This window comes from Echinops telfairi, unplaced genomic scaffold, assembly GCF_000313985.2.
Source record: "Echinops telfairi isolate 266 unplaced genomic scaffold, ASM31398v2 ScPeMD7_7424;HRSCAF=8462, whole genome shotgun sequence".
NCBI classification, from domain to species: Eukaryota; Metazoa; Chordata; class Mammalia; order Afrosoricida; family Tenrecidae; genus Echinops; species Echinops telfairi.
Window position 1 is genome coordinate 87,706,678 of NW_022111324.1, and position 14,772 is coordinate 87,721,449.

Genomic DNA, 14,772 nt, shown 5'->3' on the forward strand with positions numbered 1-14,772 from the left:
GGGGGGGAGCCGGGGACACAGCCCACACACCGGAAAAACAAAGTCATGTGCTGTACAGAGGCAGGGAAGGCTTCAAAAATCTAGTTGGTATGGCAGTCCCTTTATGTATTCCGTAACTCCTGTATTATTCCTATTAATTTATTAATTCGGTCAGAAGAGAATTGGACAAAAAGGACTAGTTAAAAATGTGCTAAAAGTATATCATCCTTGCTTTCTGTCCAAAAGGCTTTGATCAAATTCTCTTGGAGCGATCGGCCCCATTCCTCTGGCTCAGCAGAAGGCCTATGTCACTGAAGGAACACTTCGCACCCACACACTGCATGGGCCCAAACAGTAGCCCCATCAGAAAAAAGAACTTGCATTGTGGCTCTTCCAGACAGAGGGGAGGATGACTACTATATGTTTCAGACACAAAAGCATTCTTCTCGTCACTTCTTATAAACTTTCCAGAATGTTAAATGCTCCCTACTGTTAGTCTCGCGAGTACAACCCCCTCTTGCTCAGGTCTCTTGTCACCGTCACAGCACCCACCAGTTCGTTGCTGCTCTCTGCATCTCCCGGGTCCTGAAACCTTCAATCTCCTAACGAGTCGGGAAGGGAGGCACTACTATGACCTCCTCTCTCTGACAGCAAGCCCAGAGGCAGGGCAGTGACACAACCTGCCCCTGGGTGACCTGGCCTGAGAGAAGTGGCTATGGGAGCTAAGGGAGGGGATGAACCAGTCTACGGTGCCAGGGCCATGGGCCTGAGGCTCACTGAATGGCCCTAGCTTCTGTCTTTTAAGGCTGGTGCCCAATTTCATAATTGTGTAGTCTTCTTTTTTTGATGGTAGACTGTTAGCTAGCTCTTTGTCTATATGGCTGTCAGGAGCATGCCATGTGCTTCTAATCAGCTCACAACATTAAGAGGTGGGAAATCCTGCCTGTGTTTTACACAGAAACACTCAGGGTGCTGAGTTAATTCACCGATGTTGGGTGGGTGAGGCCACTGGACTACTCTCAAATGAGTGAATCATACACATGACAACAACTGTGAGAGCTTTGTTTCTTAGAAAGATCATCATTCACTTCTAGGACCTCAGTGGCATTTTCAGAGGCAAGGCTGCCAAGCAGCTGTGTAACAGTTAAGCATTCACTACTGGGTTAGTGGAATCGCTGGGGCTTAGGTTCCACAAAGACCCTGGGTTGAGTGACAGCTGGCCAGAGTCAGATAGACTACCACAGGCTCGGAGGGAGGCAGCCTGACAGGTGGCCCCGAACAAGTACCTGTACTGAGACCAGCAATGCCATGTGTGGTCAGGACCATGAAGGTCCGCAGGCCTTTAGGGGTTTGTGAACTAGGGGAACAATGCCTTGATTAAAGATATTGTATACAAAGCACCCAGCATGTAGTTAGCCATCAACAAATGATATTTAAAAGCTTATCAAAATTACAAGTAATTTTGGTATTTAGACTCACTGTTCCTCAACTGCCACTTCCTTTGCTGCAACTTGTTCGTTCTCTTTCTCTCTGGCAATTTAATTATATCTATACTCCTCACCCCAAGGGAACTCTTTCTTAAAGGAATGAAAGAAAATAAACCAAGTATATGGAAAAAGAAATTCTAAAAGGCTGATTAATATTATTATTTCAAAGTACTCCAAGTGTGGACATGGGTCAACCCAGCACCCTTGCCTTGTTCGTTCAGAAGTGTGTAGAGACATTTCCAGATGCGCCTAGCATGTGGTACTGTCACTCTGGTAACCAACAGAATGGACACGCACGTGTTCTGCGTTTCAGTGATTTCTTCATGCTCATTTTTAATATAGTGTTGACAAGTATAACCATAGAAGCAAAAGATCTCTGGGGCCTCCAATCATTTCTGATGAGCAAAAACAGTGCATCAGACGAATCACTTTGGGGTAAGGATGAGAGCATTCAGATGAAAAAATGACCCACATACGGCAGAACAGTACTAGCGGGGATCAGGAGTGGCCACCAGCCAAACCACGCGTAGGAAGACAGCAGCAAGCCTTGGTGGCTGTTTGGGCTTATGTAGAGAAGACGGGTTAGGGGAGACTCAGTTGGGTGATTAGGTAGAGGGCCACACAGCCAAGAGCAACAGGGTATCAGAGAAGAGGGCAGCAGGCAAACTCTGGCCTCTCAACTCAACAAATCAACTGTTCCACAAATTTCTCCAGACCCTGCAGCTCAGCGCTGGTGCCTGTCTCCTCGCCGATCACAACAGGGCACTGTCATCGCTGACAAAACCGAAGCCGTGCTGCTCACCGAGGCCAATGTTTCCCAAAAGCATCAGAAGAGCAGAGAGCAAAGAGAAGCGCAGCAAGGTCTCTAAAGGAGGCTGCTTTTCTCCGCCTCTCTGAAACGCTCTGTACTGAGGACACAGATGCTCTGGACTCGTGCACACGCTGTCGTGTGAAAGCTGGGGGCACAGCTCAGATGCACAAGTGGACGGGGAGAGCAAAGCAGGCCAACCCTCTTCCCCTGGTACCTGTGCCGACACCTACCGCCTTTCAGGTCAGCAGAGGCCCCCACATACTGGAAGTTATCCATATTAATGACATCAATGATGGGCGACACGACCCGGGTCCGGTCCTGGAAAAATGAGGAGAGCAACGATAAGGGCAGCTCTCACACACAGAAATCCGCCCACAAAGAGAAGGACACTGTGAAGACTCAACTGTCAGACTTACAGCTTTAAGCCTTATGGGGGTGCCCACCCCGACATCGGCGCACCTCTGCTCCCACTTTCACACAGACACGTGAAGCTCTGCGTGACAGCAGCTGAACGTCTGGCGGCACGGGGCAAACCACTGGCTGAGAGAGCAGTTCTGTGTCCTGGGCGGCTCAGGCATTATCCATATGCCCTACGGCAAAGCCCATGCCTACTTCCCAGGCCCCTCGCAGCTTTTCCTTACACCTAACATTTCCAACTGCAGGGAAGCGTTCATTTACACACCATCTCAACTTAATCTTACGGGAACCTCAGTCATTTGTTAGCGGCTGTCAGTCAGCCTCGGGAATGGAGAAGCAAGGATGAACTGATTGCTAGGATACCTACACCACAAAGAGTAGACACAGATTTCTAGAGGCCCAGGTGTGTCACTTGAAGACTATCAGTAGGATTCTGGCAGGAGGTAAACGGAATACATGGGAGACTTCCACAGTCCATTTGCCTAGAAATGATTTTTCCTAGAATGGGCCATTTCTTTGTGGCACCCTGTCATTTTTCTTGATTAAGGGTGTGTGGACACAGGCCTTTTAACTTCTTTGACCCCTTTCAATTAGAATAATTGAGCCTGAGAGACACAGTGAGACTTTGCCTCATGCTGAGCTTCAACAAAGGAATTGAGCCATTTAAGGTACCTGGTTAGCCAAAAGAAAGGCTGTAAACTGAATTAGTAAATGAATGGAGCAAAGGCAAGAGCATAATAAATCAGAGGGAAAAGAAAGAGAGCATCTTGAAGCTCCAACACCACCCAGCTGAAAATTTTCAAGGAAAACTAAACCTTGTAGTGCACTGAGAACAGAGAAACAGCACAGCGGGTCAGAAAATATGGCACTTAAAGAAATGGAAGGGAGGTTCAAAATCTTTCCGCTATTAAGTATCTATCATATGCCAGACATTCTGTTAAATTTTGAGGATAAGCAGAATGAATAACAGATTTCTTGCTCTCAAAGAGCTCACAGTCTGGCAGGGAGACCAGATTAATCAATGCTAATCTCTCCAGCAGAAGCCCTGAGCTGTGGTGCTCAGAATGATCCGATAAATGCGTATATTTGAAAGGGAAAGTATATACCCTCACCACTGGGCTGGGAGAGCAGAACTACATCTAAGTTTGAGGAGCTTCCAATGGAGCTGCATCAAGGACCTGAAATAGTAGGACACCGCTGGCTGGGCCAGTTTCAAGGAATACTAAAACTTCATTCATTCATTCATTTGTTCATTCTCATTCAACCGGCAGATACTCTGTTTCCACTCCTTGCAAAGCACCATGCTTGGTTATAGGACTAGAGAAAAAGAGGTGCGCTTGCTCACTTTGGCTAAATAAACTCCTAATGGGCTCTACGGAGAGAAGGGCTTAGCCAGTCTAGCCTGCAGAGTTAATGGGAGGAAGCCTAGAGCACTAGTTAAGCCTCAAATTCTGATACCTTTTGTGTTCATGGGGCAAAAATGGTCCCGCAATGTCAGCTATAAAGGGGAACAGCATTCTTGCCTGGCTCAGGCTGCACTTCGGCAAGGGGCCAAAGACACTACTCTGTATTTCCTTCTAAGTCCACTTCACTTATTTTCGTTTCTTTGCATAAGATTAGGCTTGATGAAAAATTAATATTCTTAATGTTTCTTCCATAATTTGGGAGATATTTTAAATCAGTGGTTCTCAACCTTCCCTATACTGCGACCCTTTAATACATACAGTTCCTCATGTGGTGGTGACCCCCAACCATAAAATTATTTTCATTACTACTTCATAACTGTAATTTTGCTACTGTTATCAATCGGGCGACCTCTGTGAAAGGGTTGTTCGACCCCCAATGGGGTCACGGACTCACAGGTTGAGAACCACTGTTTTAAATAGTTCTGAGAATCAAACTACTTAAGTGACCTTTCCAGACTTAATTAATTAACGCGCTCATGGTTTCTGTGTTGGCTGTGCTTGAAGCTGGTGGGGAAGCATTGGGCTGTTAACTGCTGAATCCAAACCTACTAGCTGTTCCGAGGGAGAAAGACGAGACAGTCCATTTCTGTAAACATTACAAGGCCTCGGACACCTTCTATGGGGTCATTGTGAGTTGGAATCGACTTGCTGGCAGTGAGGATTCTCAGTGGGAAGCAGCCTGTTGGAGAGTCAGTCAGGGTTGTGGGAGCTGCAGGGTGGGTTCTCCTTTTATACCGGTGTGTGAGATTGAATCACCCTACGGATGCAGTCAAGCCTGGTTTGAAATCCTAGCTCTGTCACTTGAGTGACTTTGGAGAAGCGGTTAAAGTTCCCAGAACCTCAGTTTCCTCATCTGACAAGTGGAAACAACGCCTCAATTAAAGATAATGCATACAAAGCACCCAGCATATAGTTAGCCCTCAACAAATAGTGACAAGCTTATAAAAAAATACTAGAAGCTTTGCTTATTGAGACTCACTGTTCCTCAACTGCCTTTCCCATTGCTGCTACTCTTTCATTCGATTTTTCTCTAGCAATTTCAGTAAGTCTACACTCCTCACCTTAAGCAAACCCTTTCTTACAAGGAACCAAACAAAATTAATAAAACAAGTATAAAGAAGAAGAAATTTTAAAAGGCTAAACTTGGTATTAATGATACTACTTCTAGAAGGCAGAAAGTAGCCAAAGTGTGGGCACGGGTCCTCCCATCACCCTGCGGTCACCATGGACTACCTACCCCGACCCAAGCCCACCTGGGCCTCACTTGGAAGCTGGGTTTGACTGTTTTCAAGGCCAGGGCAACAACACTGTGGGCATGAAGTTGCCGGCCTTCCTGAAAGGAGGGAGGCCGCCCCAGCACAGGCTTCCCTGGCACTCCCACTCGGGTGTGAGCAGCACACAGCAAACACCGCACTTGCTGGGTGTCAGGAAGCCTTGTCCAAGCTCTTTGCCACTTTTAAGCTCCTCCCTGGAGAACAGCAGCTGCTTCAAGCTACTCAATGTCTCAGTAGCCTCTGTAGGTCCTTGGCACGTACTTGTGATGTATCCCCCCACACTCCCACCCCCACATTTATTGCTACAGCAAATCAAATATTCTTGGAACACATGATCAAGAGGCATTGCTTGATCCTTTGACCCAGCATCAAGGAAAGGCACAGAGGGGCCCCGGCCTCACCTCAGCCACCCTCTCCAGGAGGGGTTCCAGCCAGCGCTCGTTGCACTCACAGTGACTGTCCAGGAATGTCAGGACCTTGGCCTGAGCAGCATCCGCCCCACGGACCCTCGAGCGCATCAAGCCTGTGGAGAATAATTCAAAAGCTAATCTGTCAGGAGAGAGTGGCCTCAACACCCACAGCCTCAGCACCCACACCACCCACTTCCATCTGGCAGCGCTCTGCCCCGCAGTCTGCTTCAACCTTGCCTGGTGGGACGAAAAGGCCCCGATGGGCACTTCTCTAAGCACCCTTTATCGGGGGGCTTTTATTTTTAAAAGGCAATTAGATGCTGGGAGAACAATCTTCTAAGAACTACTGTCTCTATCGAAAGGCTCCTACATAATTGAAGTCTCCTTTATCCAGCAACTATAAGGAAGAACTTTTTAAACCGCTTTCCTGACACAGCCACAGAGCTTTCTAATTAACTGAGCTCAGGAAGGAAGGTGTCACCCAGACACTTAAAATGCTAATAGTGCTGACTTTAACAGTGATAATTTAATGGCAGCAGTGTTGCAAATATCTTTGTCTTCTAAGACTTATCACAAATAATATAAATGACAAAGCCCATTGCCTGGCTTTTATACAAAATTAGTTACACTGCTGGTCTAATTATACAGTCTATACACTTCTGGTCTGTTAAGAATAAACATTTTCAACAACAAAAAAAGAATAAACATTTTCTATCATCACACAAAGCCTTATCATATATCATATATTTATATCTGGATGTGGTCATAAATGATTTTTGTTATATATGCTAAGCTTTATATATGCAGATGACACTACTATTCATAATCAGCGAGGACAAGTATTGCATGCTCTTTTTTTCAACCCTCAAAGTTTGGGAGTTGAATCCTTCCAAGAAAAAGAAGAACCCTGTTGGCACGGTGGCCAAGTGCTTTGCTGCTGTCCACAAGGTCAGAGGCTTGTGCCCACCAACCACACTGAGGGAGAAAGATATTGCAGGCTACTTCTGCAAACTTGCCCTGGGAACCCCATGAAGCAAGTCTACTCTGTCTAATAGTGTTGCTTTGGGTTAGATTAACTCAATAGTAATGGGTTTGGTTTAAATGGAGGTGGGGCTCGTTACACACCTCAGTTCTTCCAATAGAGCCCCCAGAAAGGTCAGACTTAGGAATACAGGTTATACTTCAGGACTGATGGTTTCACCAGGAGTTAATGGCCAATCTACCTCTCCAATTTCAAAGTGATACATCAGTAACTTAATTGCCACACAAACCTATGAGAAGCAAGATATTATGATCCGTACTCAAAAGGGAAAAAATATCAATAGAAACTTAACCTAAAATGACCCAAATGTTAGAATTAGCATGTGAAGTTTTAAAAGGAGCTATTATAATTATATTCAAGAACACGGAAGAAACAATGGTCATAATAGGGGAAACTCAGCTGAAAATTCTATAGCTGAAAAAAAAAATACAATGCTAAAATGAAAAATGAAGCATTTTAGTCTAACAGGAGATTGGATATGCTAGAGGACCAAGGAACTTGAGGATGAATCAACAGAACTTACCATATATACTCATGTATAAGCCGAGTTTTTCAGCACATTTTTAATGTGCACATGCATGATAGCAAAGTTTTAAAGTACGTGAAGCAACTGCTATCAGAATAAATGGGGGAAATACAGGAAGTCTCCAAATTATGATGCATTCACATTACAGTGAACCAAACTGGTATCTGGAACATTGCATACTCCTAGGAAGAAGTTATGGGAAATGATGCATGGAAAACAGAAGAAATTGTTTGGTTTTGTGAATGGAATCCAAGCACTTAATGAGGGTAATACAATGGGAAAGACAGTGAAAGAACCACCGATAGAGCAAGAGCGATGAATTTCGAACTTGATGTTACTGATGTGCTAAGAACAGCTCATCAAGAATGAAGGAGAACGGACAGATCAGATCCTAATAGATTTTGAAGAGGAAAGAAATGCTGAGGACCAAAGAAATAATGAGGAAGGGAAGGAGAGAAGTTTTAAGTTGTTTTTTTTTTCCAGTGAAAGGATTAGCTGGAGTTGTTTGTTTGTTTGTTTCTACACTAAAGCAGAGGCTTCTGTTGCTTGAAAACTTGGGTCCAAATGTCTACTTGCTTTGCTATAGTGGATAGGCAGATTTGGGAAGCAATGAGACATTATCATGAAACAGATGAAGGAAAACTAAAAGGACCACGCAGACATCTCTCACTAATTTTCTGCCTATAAACACCATGCTCATTCTCAGGGACAAAATGATCCAGAACCTACCACCAGTGGAGTTATTACCACAACTGACAAACTGCCAACCCTGTCCAACTCTTCATTATTAGAGTAAATATTATGATTTCTGCATTTATTAAGATAGATCATTAAGTTTATATTGAAAAGGCATTCGACTGCGTGGACCATATGGATAGTATTGAGAAGACTGGGAATTCCAGAATACTTAATTGTGCTCATACAGAATGTGTCTGAGTATTACTGGTATTGTGTAGCAATAACAAATATTTGGCAGCAATGAACACCAAGTTCCCTGATAGGATTCCTGCCCAGCAGACCTTGTGTGCAAGTAGAAAGGAAATTTGAAGTGCACAGTATTTCACTGTCCAGGAGGGACGATGGGGACACAGTCTTCTGAGCCTCATATGTGCTCAGTAAAGCAGAGACAAGAGCTGGAATCAGGGTGCTGTGGACAGGATGCTCCCTAGAGGGTCCTAGGTACCCAAATGGGACTGAGGCTAGGGTATTGGCAGCTTGTTTCCAGAAGGTGAGCTGCCCACAAGGCTGTGAATGAAGTGGGACCCCAGGGTCTGGTCTTAGCTCAGATCATTTAGGGACCACAGGAATGGGCTGGGTTATGGTCAGAAGCAGTCTTAAGATGGGGCACTCAAGTGCCTGGGTCTGTGGAACCCTATGGGAACTGACATCTACCCAGCCCTTGAGCTTCCTTGATGCCCACTCCTGGGCAGGCACAGGTGAAGAAAGCTGATGGTCCCCAGCTATCAAAAGAAATAGCGTCTGGGGGCTTAAAGGCTTGAAGGTAAACAAGCAGCCATCTAGCTCAGAAGCAACAAAGCCGACGTGGAAGAAGCACACTGGCCTGTGCAATCACGAGGTGTCGAAGGGATCAGGTTATCAGGCATCATTAGAACAAAAAATCTTACCATAGTGAATGATGGGGGGAGTGCGGAATGGAGACTGAAAGCCCATTTGTAGGCCACCGGAGATACCCTTGCAGAGGGGTCTCGGGGAAGAGACGTGCCAGACAGGGTGCGATGTAGCAACAATGAAAAATACAACTTTCCTCTAGTTCCTAAATGCTTCCTCCCCACCCCCCCCAATATCATGATCCGAATTCTACCTGGCAAGTCTGGCTAGACCAGAGGATGTACACTGGTACAGATAGGAACTGGAAACACAGGGAATCCAGGGCTGATGATCCCTTCAGGACCAGTGGTGTGAGTGGCGATACTGGGAGGGTAGAGGGAGAGTAGGTTGGAAAGGGGGAACCGATTACAAGGAACTATATGTGACCTCCTCCCTGAGGGACGGACAACAGAAAAGTGGGTAAAGGGAGACATCGGACAGGGCAAGATATGACAAAATAATAATTTATAAATTATCAAGGGTTCATGAGGGAGGGGAGCGGGGAGGGAGGGGACAAAAAGAGGACCTGATGTCAGGGGCTTAAGTGGAGAGCAAATGTTTTGAGAATGAGGAGGGCAATGAACGTACAGATATGCTTTACACAATTGATGTATGTATGGAGTGATAAGAGTTGTATGAGCCCCTAATAAAATGATTAAAAAAAACAAACATTTTACTATAAAAAAAAAAGAGCCCCCGGTTAAATGATTTTATATTAAAAAAAATTGGAGGAAGACTGATTAACAACCTGTGTTATGCAAAGGATACAACCTAGCCTCCTGAAGGAGAAGAGGGCTTGAAGCACTCGCCGACAACCTTCTTCAGTGTAGATTCTACATCAACATGAAACACACAAAATTCTCACAACTGGACCAATAAGCAACACCACAATAAATGGAAAAAAGACCGACTTTTTCAAGAATTTAATTTTATTTGGATCCATCATATAGCCATAAAAGCAGTAGTTAAGAACTCAAACTGTCTATTGCAATGGGAGAATGAATCCACTCTAAAGGAGCTATTTAAAGTGCTAAACAGTGAGGATGTCACTTTGAGATATTTTAAATTTCCTCATATGCATGTGAAAACTGGATCATGAATAAAGAATTCTGAAGAAAAATTGATGCATTTGGATTATGATTTTGATGGAGAATATTGAAAATACCATGAACTATCAGAAGAATGCATAAATCTGTCTTAGAAGAAGTATACTCAGAACATTCCTTAGAAGGAAAGATGGTAAAACTTTATCTCATTTACCTTGGACATCTATCAGGAGAGACCAGTCTGGAAAATGGTGACACCATGCTTGGAAAAACAGAGGGTCAGCAAAAAGAAGAAGACCCTGGATGGATGGCTGCAAGAACAGGCTCAACCAGGACCAGGACTGTCCAGGGCTGGGGAGTCTCACGCTATAGTACCCATTGCTTTGAGGTGTTGGCATCTAACAACAACAGATAAAGCAGTGCTCAGACAGAAATTTCTTGCTTAAAGTTTTCTATTAAAAAAGAAAACTAGTAACCTTTAATTATACCTTCAATAGCTAGAAAAAGCAAAGCAAATAAAACTCAAAGAAGAAAGAAGGAAATAAACCCTGGTTCTTTTAAAATATTAGCAGTCAATGAATGTTTAGCTAACTCATCAAGAAAAAGAAAATATAAATGACATGAAGTACTGAAAAAGGAAATATTGATAGTGTTTGATATTACAGATAATACAATATGAGGGAATATCATAAACAACTTGTGCCAATAAGTTTGAAGTTTTGATAGAATGCGAAAAAAAATCTTGAGTGACACAAATTTCCAAAACTGACATAAAAGAAGCCGAAAATCTAAATTGCCTTATACGTCAGAGAGACACAATTCACAAAGATAACTCCTTTACTAAATGGCATCACTGGTTAACCTGTCAACATTAAAGGAAGAAATAATTATATTATTATATAAAATATTTCAGAAAACAAAACAGCAGGGAATCTTCACCTTGGTTTGAGGTCTATTTTATAAGCTCGATTTTAAAACTTAAAACATCCACTACGTATAAGAAAATTCCCAACCAATGTTTTCATGAATCTAGAAAATATGCTTAAGAAAAAATTAGCAAATAAAATTCAGTATTATATAGAACTAGGAAAGTCTATAGACTAGCCAAGTGGGACTTGAGTCAGGAATGTAGATTGGTTTAACATTTGAAAATCAGTCAATACTTTTCACCACATCAAGACTAAAAGAGAAATACCATCTGATCATCTAACTAAATGCATTTAAAAAGATTGAATTCATTGTGAATATGGTTCTAGAAGGCCCTATAGCTGCCATTATATGGCTGTGGTCTTGAGCATATCATTTAAACTCTCGGGACTTTATCATTTTCATTATAAAATGAGATTTACGAGTTAAGCCTTAAACCTTCAAAGTGCACGAAAATCATCTAAGCAGCTTTCCCCAGTCCCCTAAAATACACATGACCAAGTCCCAATCCAGAAATACAAAAATTTTTATTTAGTTGACTGTGAGACCAACCCATGATGTTAAATTCCCCTTAATGATTCTCTGGCATATAAAATTCCCAGCACTAATATTCATTTCTTGAAGACTGTTCATTCACTATCGATTTTCAGGGAAGACAGTTACCTACTCGTCTAGTAACATCGCTAGCAGTATTTGTGCTTCTGCAGAAACATACGCGCTCTAAAAAGAAAGAGAGCCCTGAGAAAGGATTACGTGTCTGTGCGTATTTTCTCCTCAATTAATTCTAATTTCACTTCTTCCGTATAGATCTGACACCATCTGGCTTCCCGTAAGTCCCTTCTGCTCTCTTCTCTCTAAAAGGAACACACAAACGAGTTCTTAATTCAAGTGCACATCCTCACTCACACAAAGGGCGGGTGATATTAGAAGTCCTGCTGTGCTGCTCTCTCATAAGGTGAGTTGGTGATGTGTCCACTGTAAGTTGTCAACCTGAACAGAAAGTAATCTTTCTTTTCTTCTTTTTCTTTTTGCATCCTTGTCAGGTGACGACATGACAGACATTTTGGGTCTAAATTCACAGTTATTTATTTAGGCTTTTAAAACAAAAATAACACAGTAGATCCCAAGATTTTGGTTTATTCTAAGCTTAGGAGACTGATGTTTGTCCAACAAGAAGAACGTGCTTAGGGACAAGGCCCGTCTCATTGCGTAGGCGTCCTGAACAACAGGCTTGATACGAAGATTGATGATGACAGTATCTACAGAGACTCAATCACACTTTGGGTTAATTAGATTTCTAGTCGGAAAAAGATGTTACATTTGTACCACCTTGACTGAGGAACATAGCCACCACTCTAGGATCAATGTCACCCTCAAATAGCAAAAATGACACCTGTTTTATAGCTGTGAAACATTCCCACACTGGAAGATTCCTGCAGCCCACAGGGGGTGGGGGGCCCAGACAACTGGCATTAAGCTCCCACCAAACCTGCTACCAGCAGCACTGAGCACCAATTACCTCATGGTTTTAGCTTCCTCTGTCAATAATTCCAATAACACTTTTCCCTTTAGAACCTCTCTGACAAGTGCCAATAAAGTAGACCAAGAGAGCCCACCTTCAGCATGGAGGAGGCTGACAGCAGTTTTGAGGTTGACGTTTGCAAAACCTGCATAAGCATGTAGTTGCAGTGCGCTTTTCCTCCGGGGGGCTGTCAAACTCAAATCCCAGTTACTTTATCTGTTGCCTGGAGCAAGGAGCCAATAAGCTCATCATGAAAAGTCTCCGCTTTTCTTCTAAACTCAGAATACTCAGGACTCATAAAGACTTCCAAGGTTGTGAAAGAAAGAGAAGAGCCAATTGCTCAGATACATAAATTAGAATGGGCATTGAACTCTTGCCTTAGAGTACATACATGTCAATTAGCTAACTTTAACACCGTTCCCAAGTCAACTCTCATTTATAGCAGATACACCTTAATAGATGTGCTTTTTATAATTTGTAGTGGTTAATTCTGATTTTTAGCTGAAACAATTCTTTATTACTGGGCTCAGGAAAACTCGGAATTCAACTGTCTTAGTACTGAAGAAACAATCTTACCTTCTCGTCGATCATTTCTAAGAACTCGCACTTTCTCAATTTTTCCCAAGAGAGCCCCGTCCTCAGCTAGGCAAAAGAAAGAAACAGAACAAGTTGGTACTTAGATTCTAACTAAGGTGGTTTGCATTCAAGCAAAGTAATTCTTGATTACTGAAGTGCTGATTGCCTCGTCAGGAGCACTCCAGCACTCTTTCTTTTCGGACCTGATTTCTGGCCTCTTACTGTTCATTAGCACCACAGGCCAGGAAGGCCGGCAAATAAACACCATGGCATGAGGGAGATACCATACTTACGATCATTGCTGTAGTCATCCACCAAGATGATTTCTTTTATGAGGTGGGGAGGGCTTTTCTTAAGTACACTGAGAAAACACAAAATAATACAGGTTGTCAGGCTTTTGTGGGAATAAACTGGAGGTAGAAGAGCTCTTAGAACTTTATGCTAGTCCTTGAAGAGTCACCCACACTCCCTTGTCTGAAACAGTTGGTAAGCCTTGTCTGAAACCACCCACCGAAAGCCCTAGTCTGACTAAGCCTTGATGCGTGCCATGCCAAGTATCCAACAGGTAGTTGAGTCTTCAAAGCTGCATAGGTGGGCAATGAGTGGCATTCCTGGCCTTACCTGACCACAGTCCTCAGCAAGGCTGACCTGGCTTCATTGTGAAATGTGATCACCACACTGGTGGCTGGGAGGCCCACCCGCCACTGCTTCCGCTGGCACCTGAATGAAGAGTAGAGACAGAGTCTGAATAATGGGCCCAGAGACCTACCAGAAGACGGTGGGATAAGCAGATCAAGCTGTTCAAGTCTGCGGTTCACTTATTAATTGTAAAAGTCAGTGTTGTGTATGAGAAAAAGTGCTACGGAGACATAATGAAACAGACAAACAACCAGATTTCAAAGAAAAGTAATACATTGTGAATATGCTTCTAATGCATTAAAGGGGGAAAAACTTTAGAACAGTGAAATCTCATTTATATCCATGTGTAACTAGATCTTAATGCATGTTTTACAATTTGTAGTGATTAATTTTGAATGATGGAACCTAATATATGTCACCACTTTTAATTCTGATTGTCTACTGCCAATATGTAATATTTATGATTGGGGGTACTTGGCATTCACAAAGGAGGCCTAGTGGTATAGTAGGTTAGGTGATGGGCAGCTAACTGCAAGGTTGGTGGTTCAAACCCAGTAGTTGCTCTGTGGGAGAAAGATGAGGCCCCTGATACTATAAAGATTTAAATTCTTTAAAACCCTAAGGCTCAGTTCTAGTCAGTTAAAGAGCTGCTATGAATCAGAACCAACAGGATGGCAGTGGGTTTGGCTGGCTGGTGCTGTACCAGGCACGCCCGCCCTAGTGCCCACATTTCTTTATCCCGAAGAGCAGAGATGCCTTTCCCTCCTGTGTCAGGCCATCCTGAAACTCCGTAAACAATTGTGTGCAAACTGAAGTAGGGGTGAAGGTTTGGACCAATGGGACTTGGGCCTGTCACCTCTCTCTCTCTGTAGACTTTGAACAAAATTGAAAAGAACTCTGAGGTTACCTCTGAGGAAGGCTGATTCAGGGGCTTGGCTCATTCAGTATGAGCAGATTACAACAGTGTACTTTAGAAATGTGGTCTCCGTAGACAAAGCCCAAACTGGATGGGCACTGAGCAGCTATTTATAAAAATCAGAAC

General features: G+C 43.3%; 1 protein-coding gene across 1 annotated transcript in view; it reads right to left on the reverse strand.

Annotated features, from left to right (window-relative positions):
- Nucleotides 1–14,772, reverse strand: part of GALNT2 (polypeptide N-acetylgalactosaminyltransferase 2) — a 128,383-nt gene that overhangs the window by 32,547 nt on the left and 81,064 nt on the right. The window contains exons 4-8 of the mRNA XM_004712203.2: nucleotides 13,713–13,811; nucleotides 13,385–13,452; nucleotides 13,092–13,157; nucleotides 5,836–5,957; nucleotides 2,508–2,595 (exon numbers count right to left, since the gene is read on the reverse strand). Of these exons, the coding sequence (XP_004712260.1) occupies nucleotides 2,508–2,595; nucleotides 5,836–5,957; nucleotides 13,092–13,157; nucleotides 13,385–13,452; nucleotides 13,713–13,811 (443 nt within the window). The remainder of the gene's footprint in view (nucleotides 1–2,507; nucleotides 2,596–5,835; nucleotides 5,958–13,091; nucleotides 13,158–13,384; nucleotides 13,453–13,712; nucleotides 13,812–14,772) is intronic.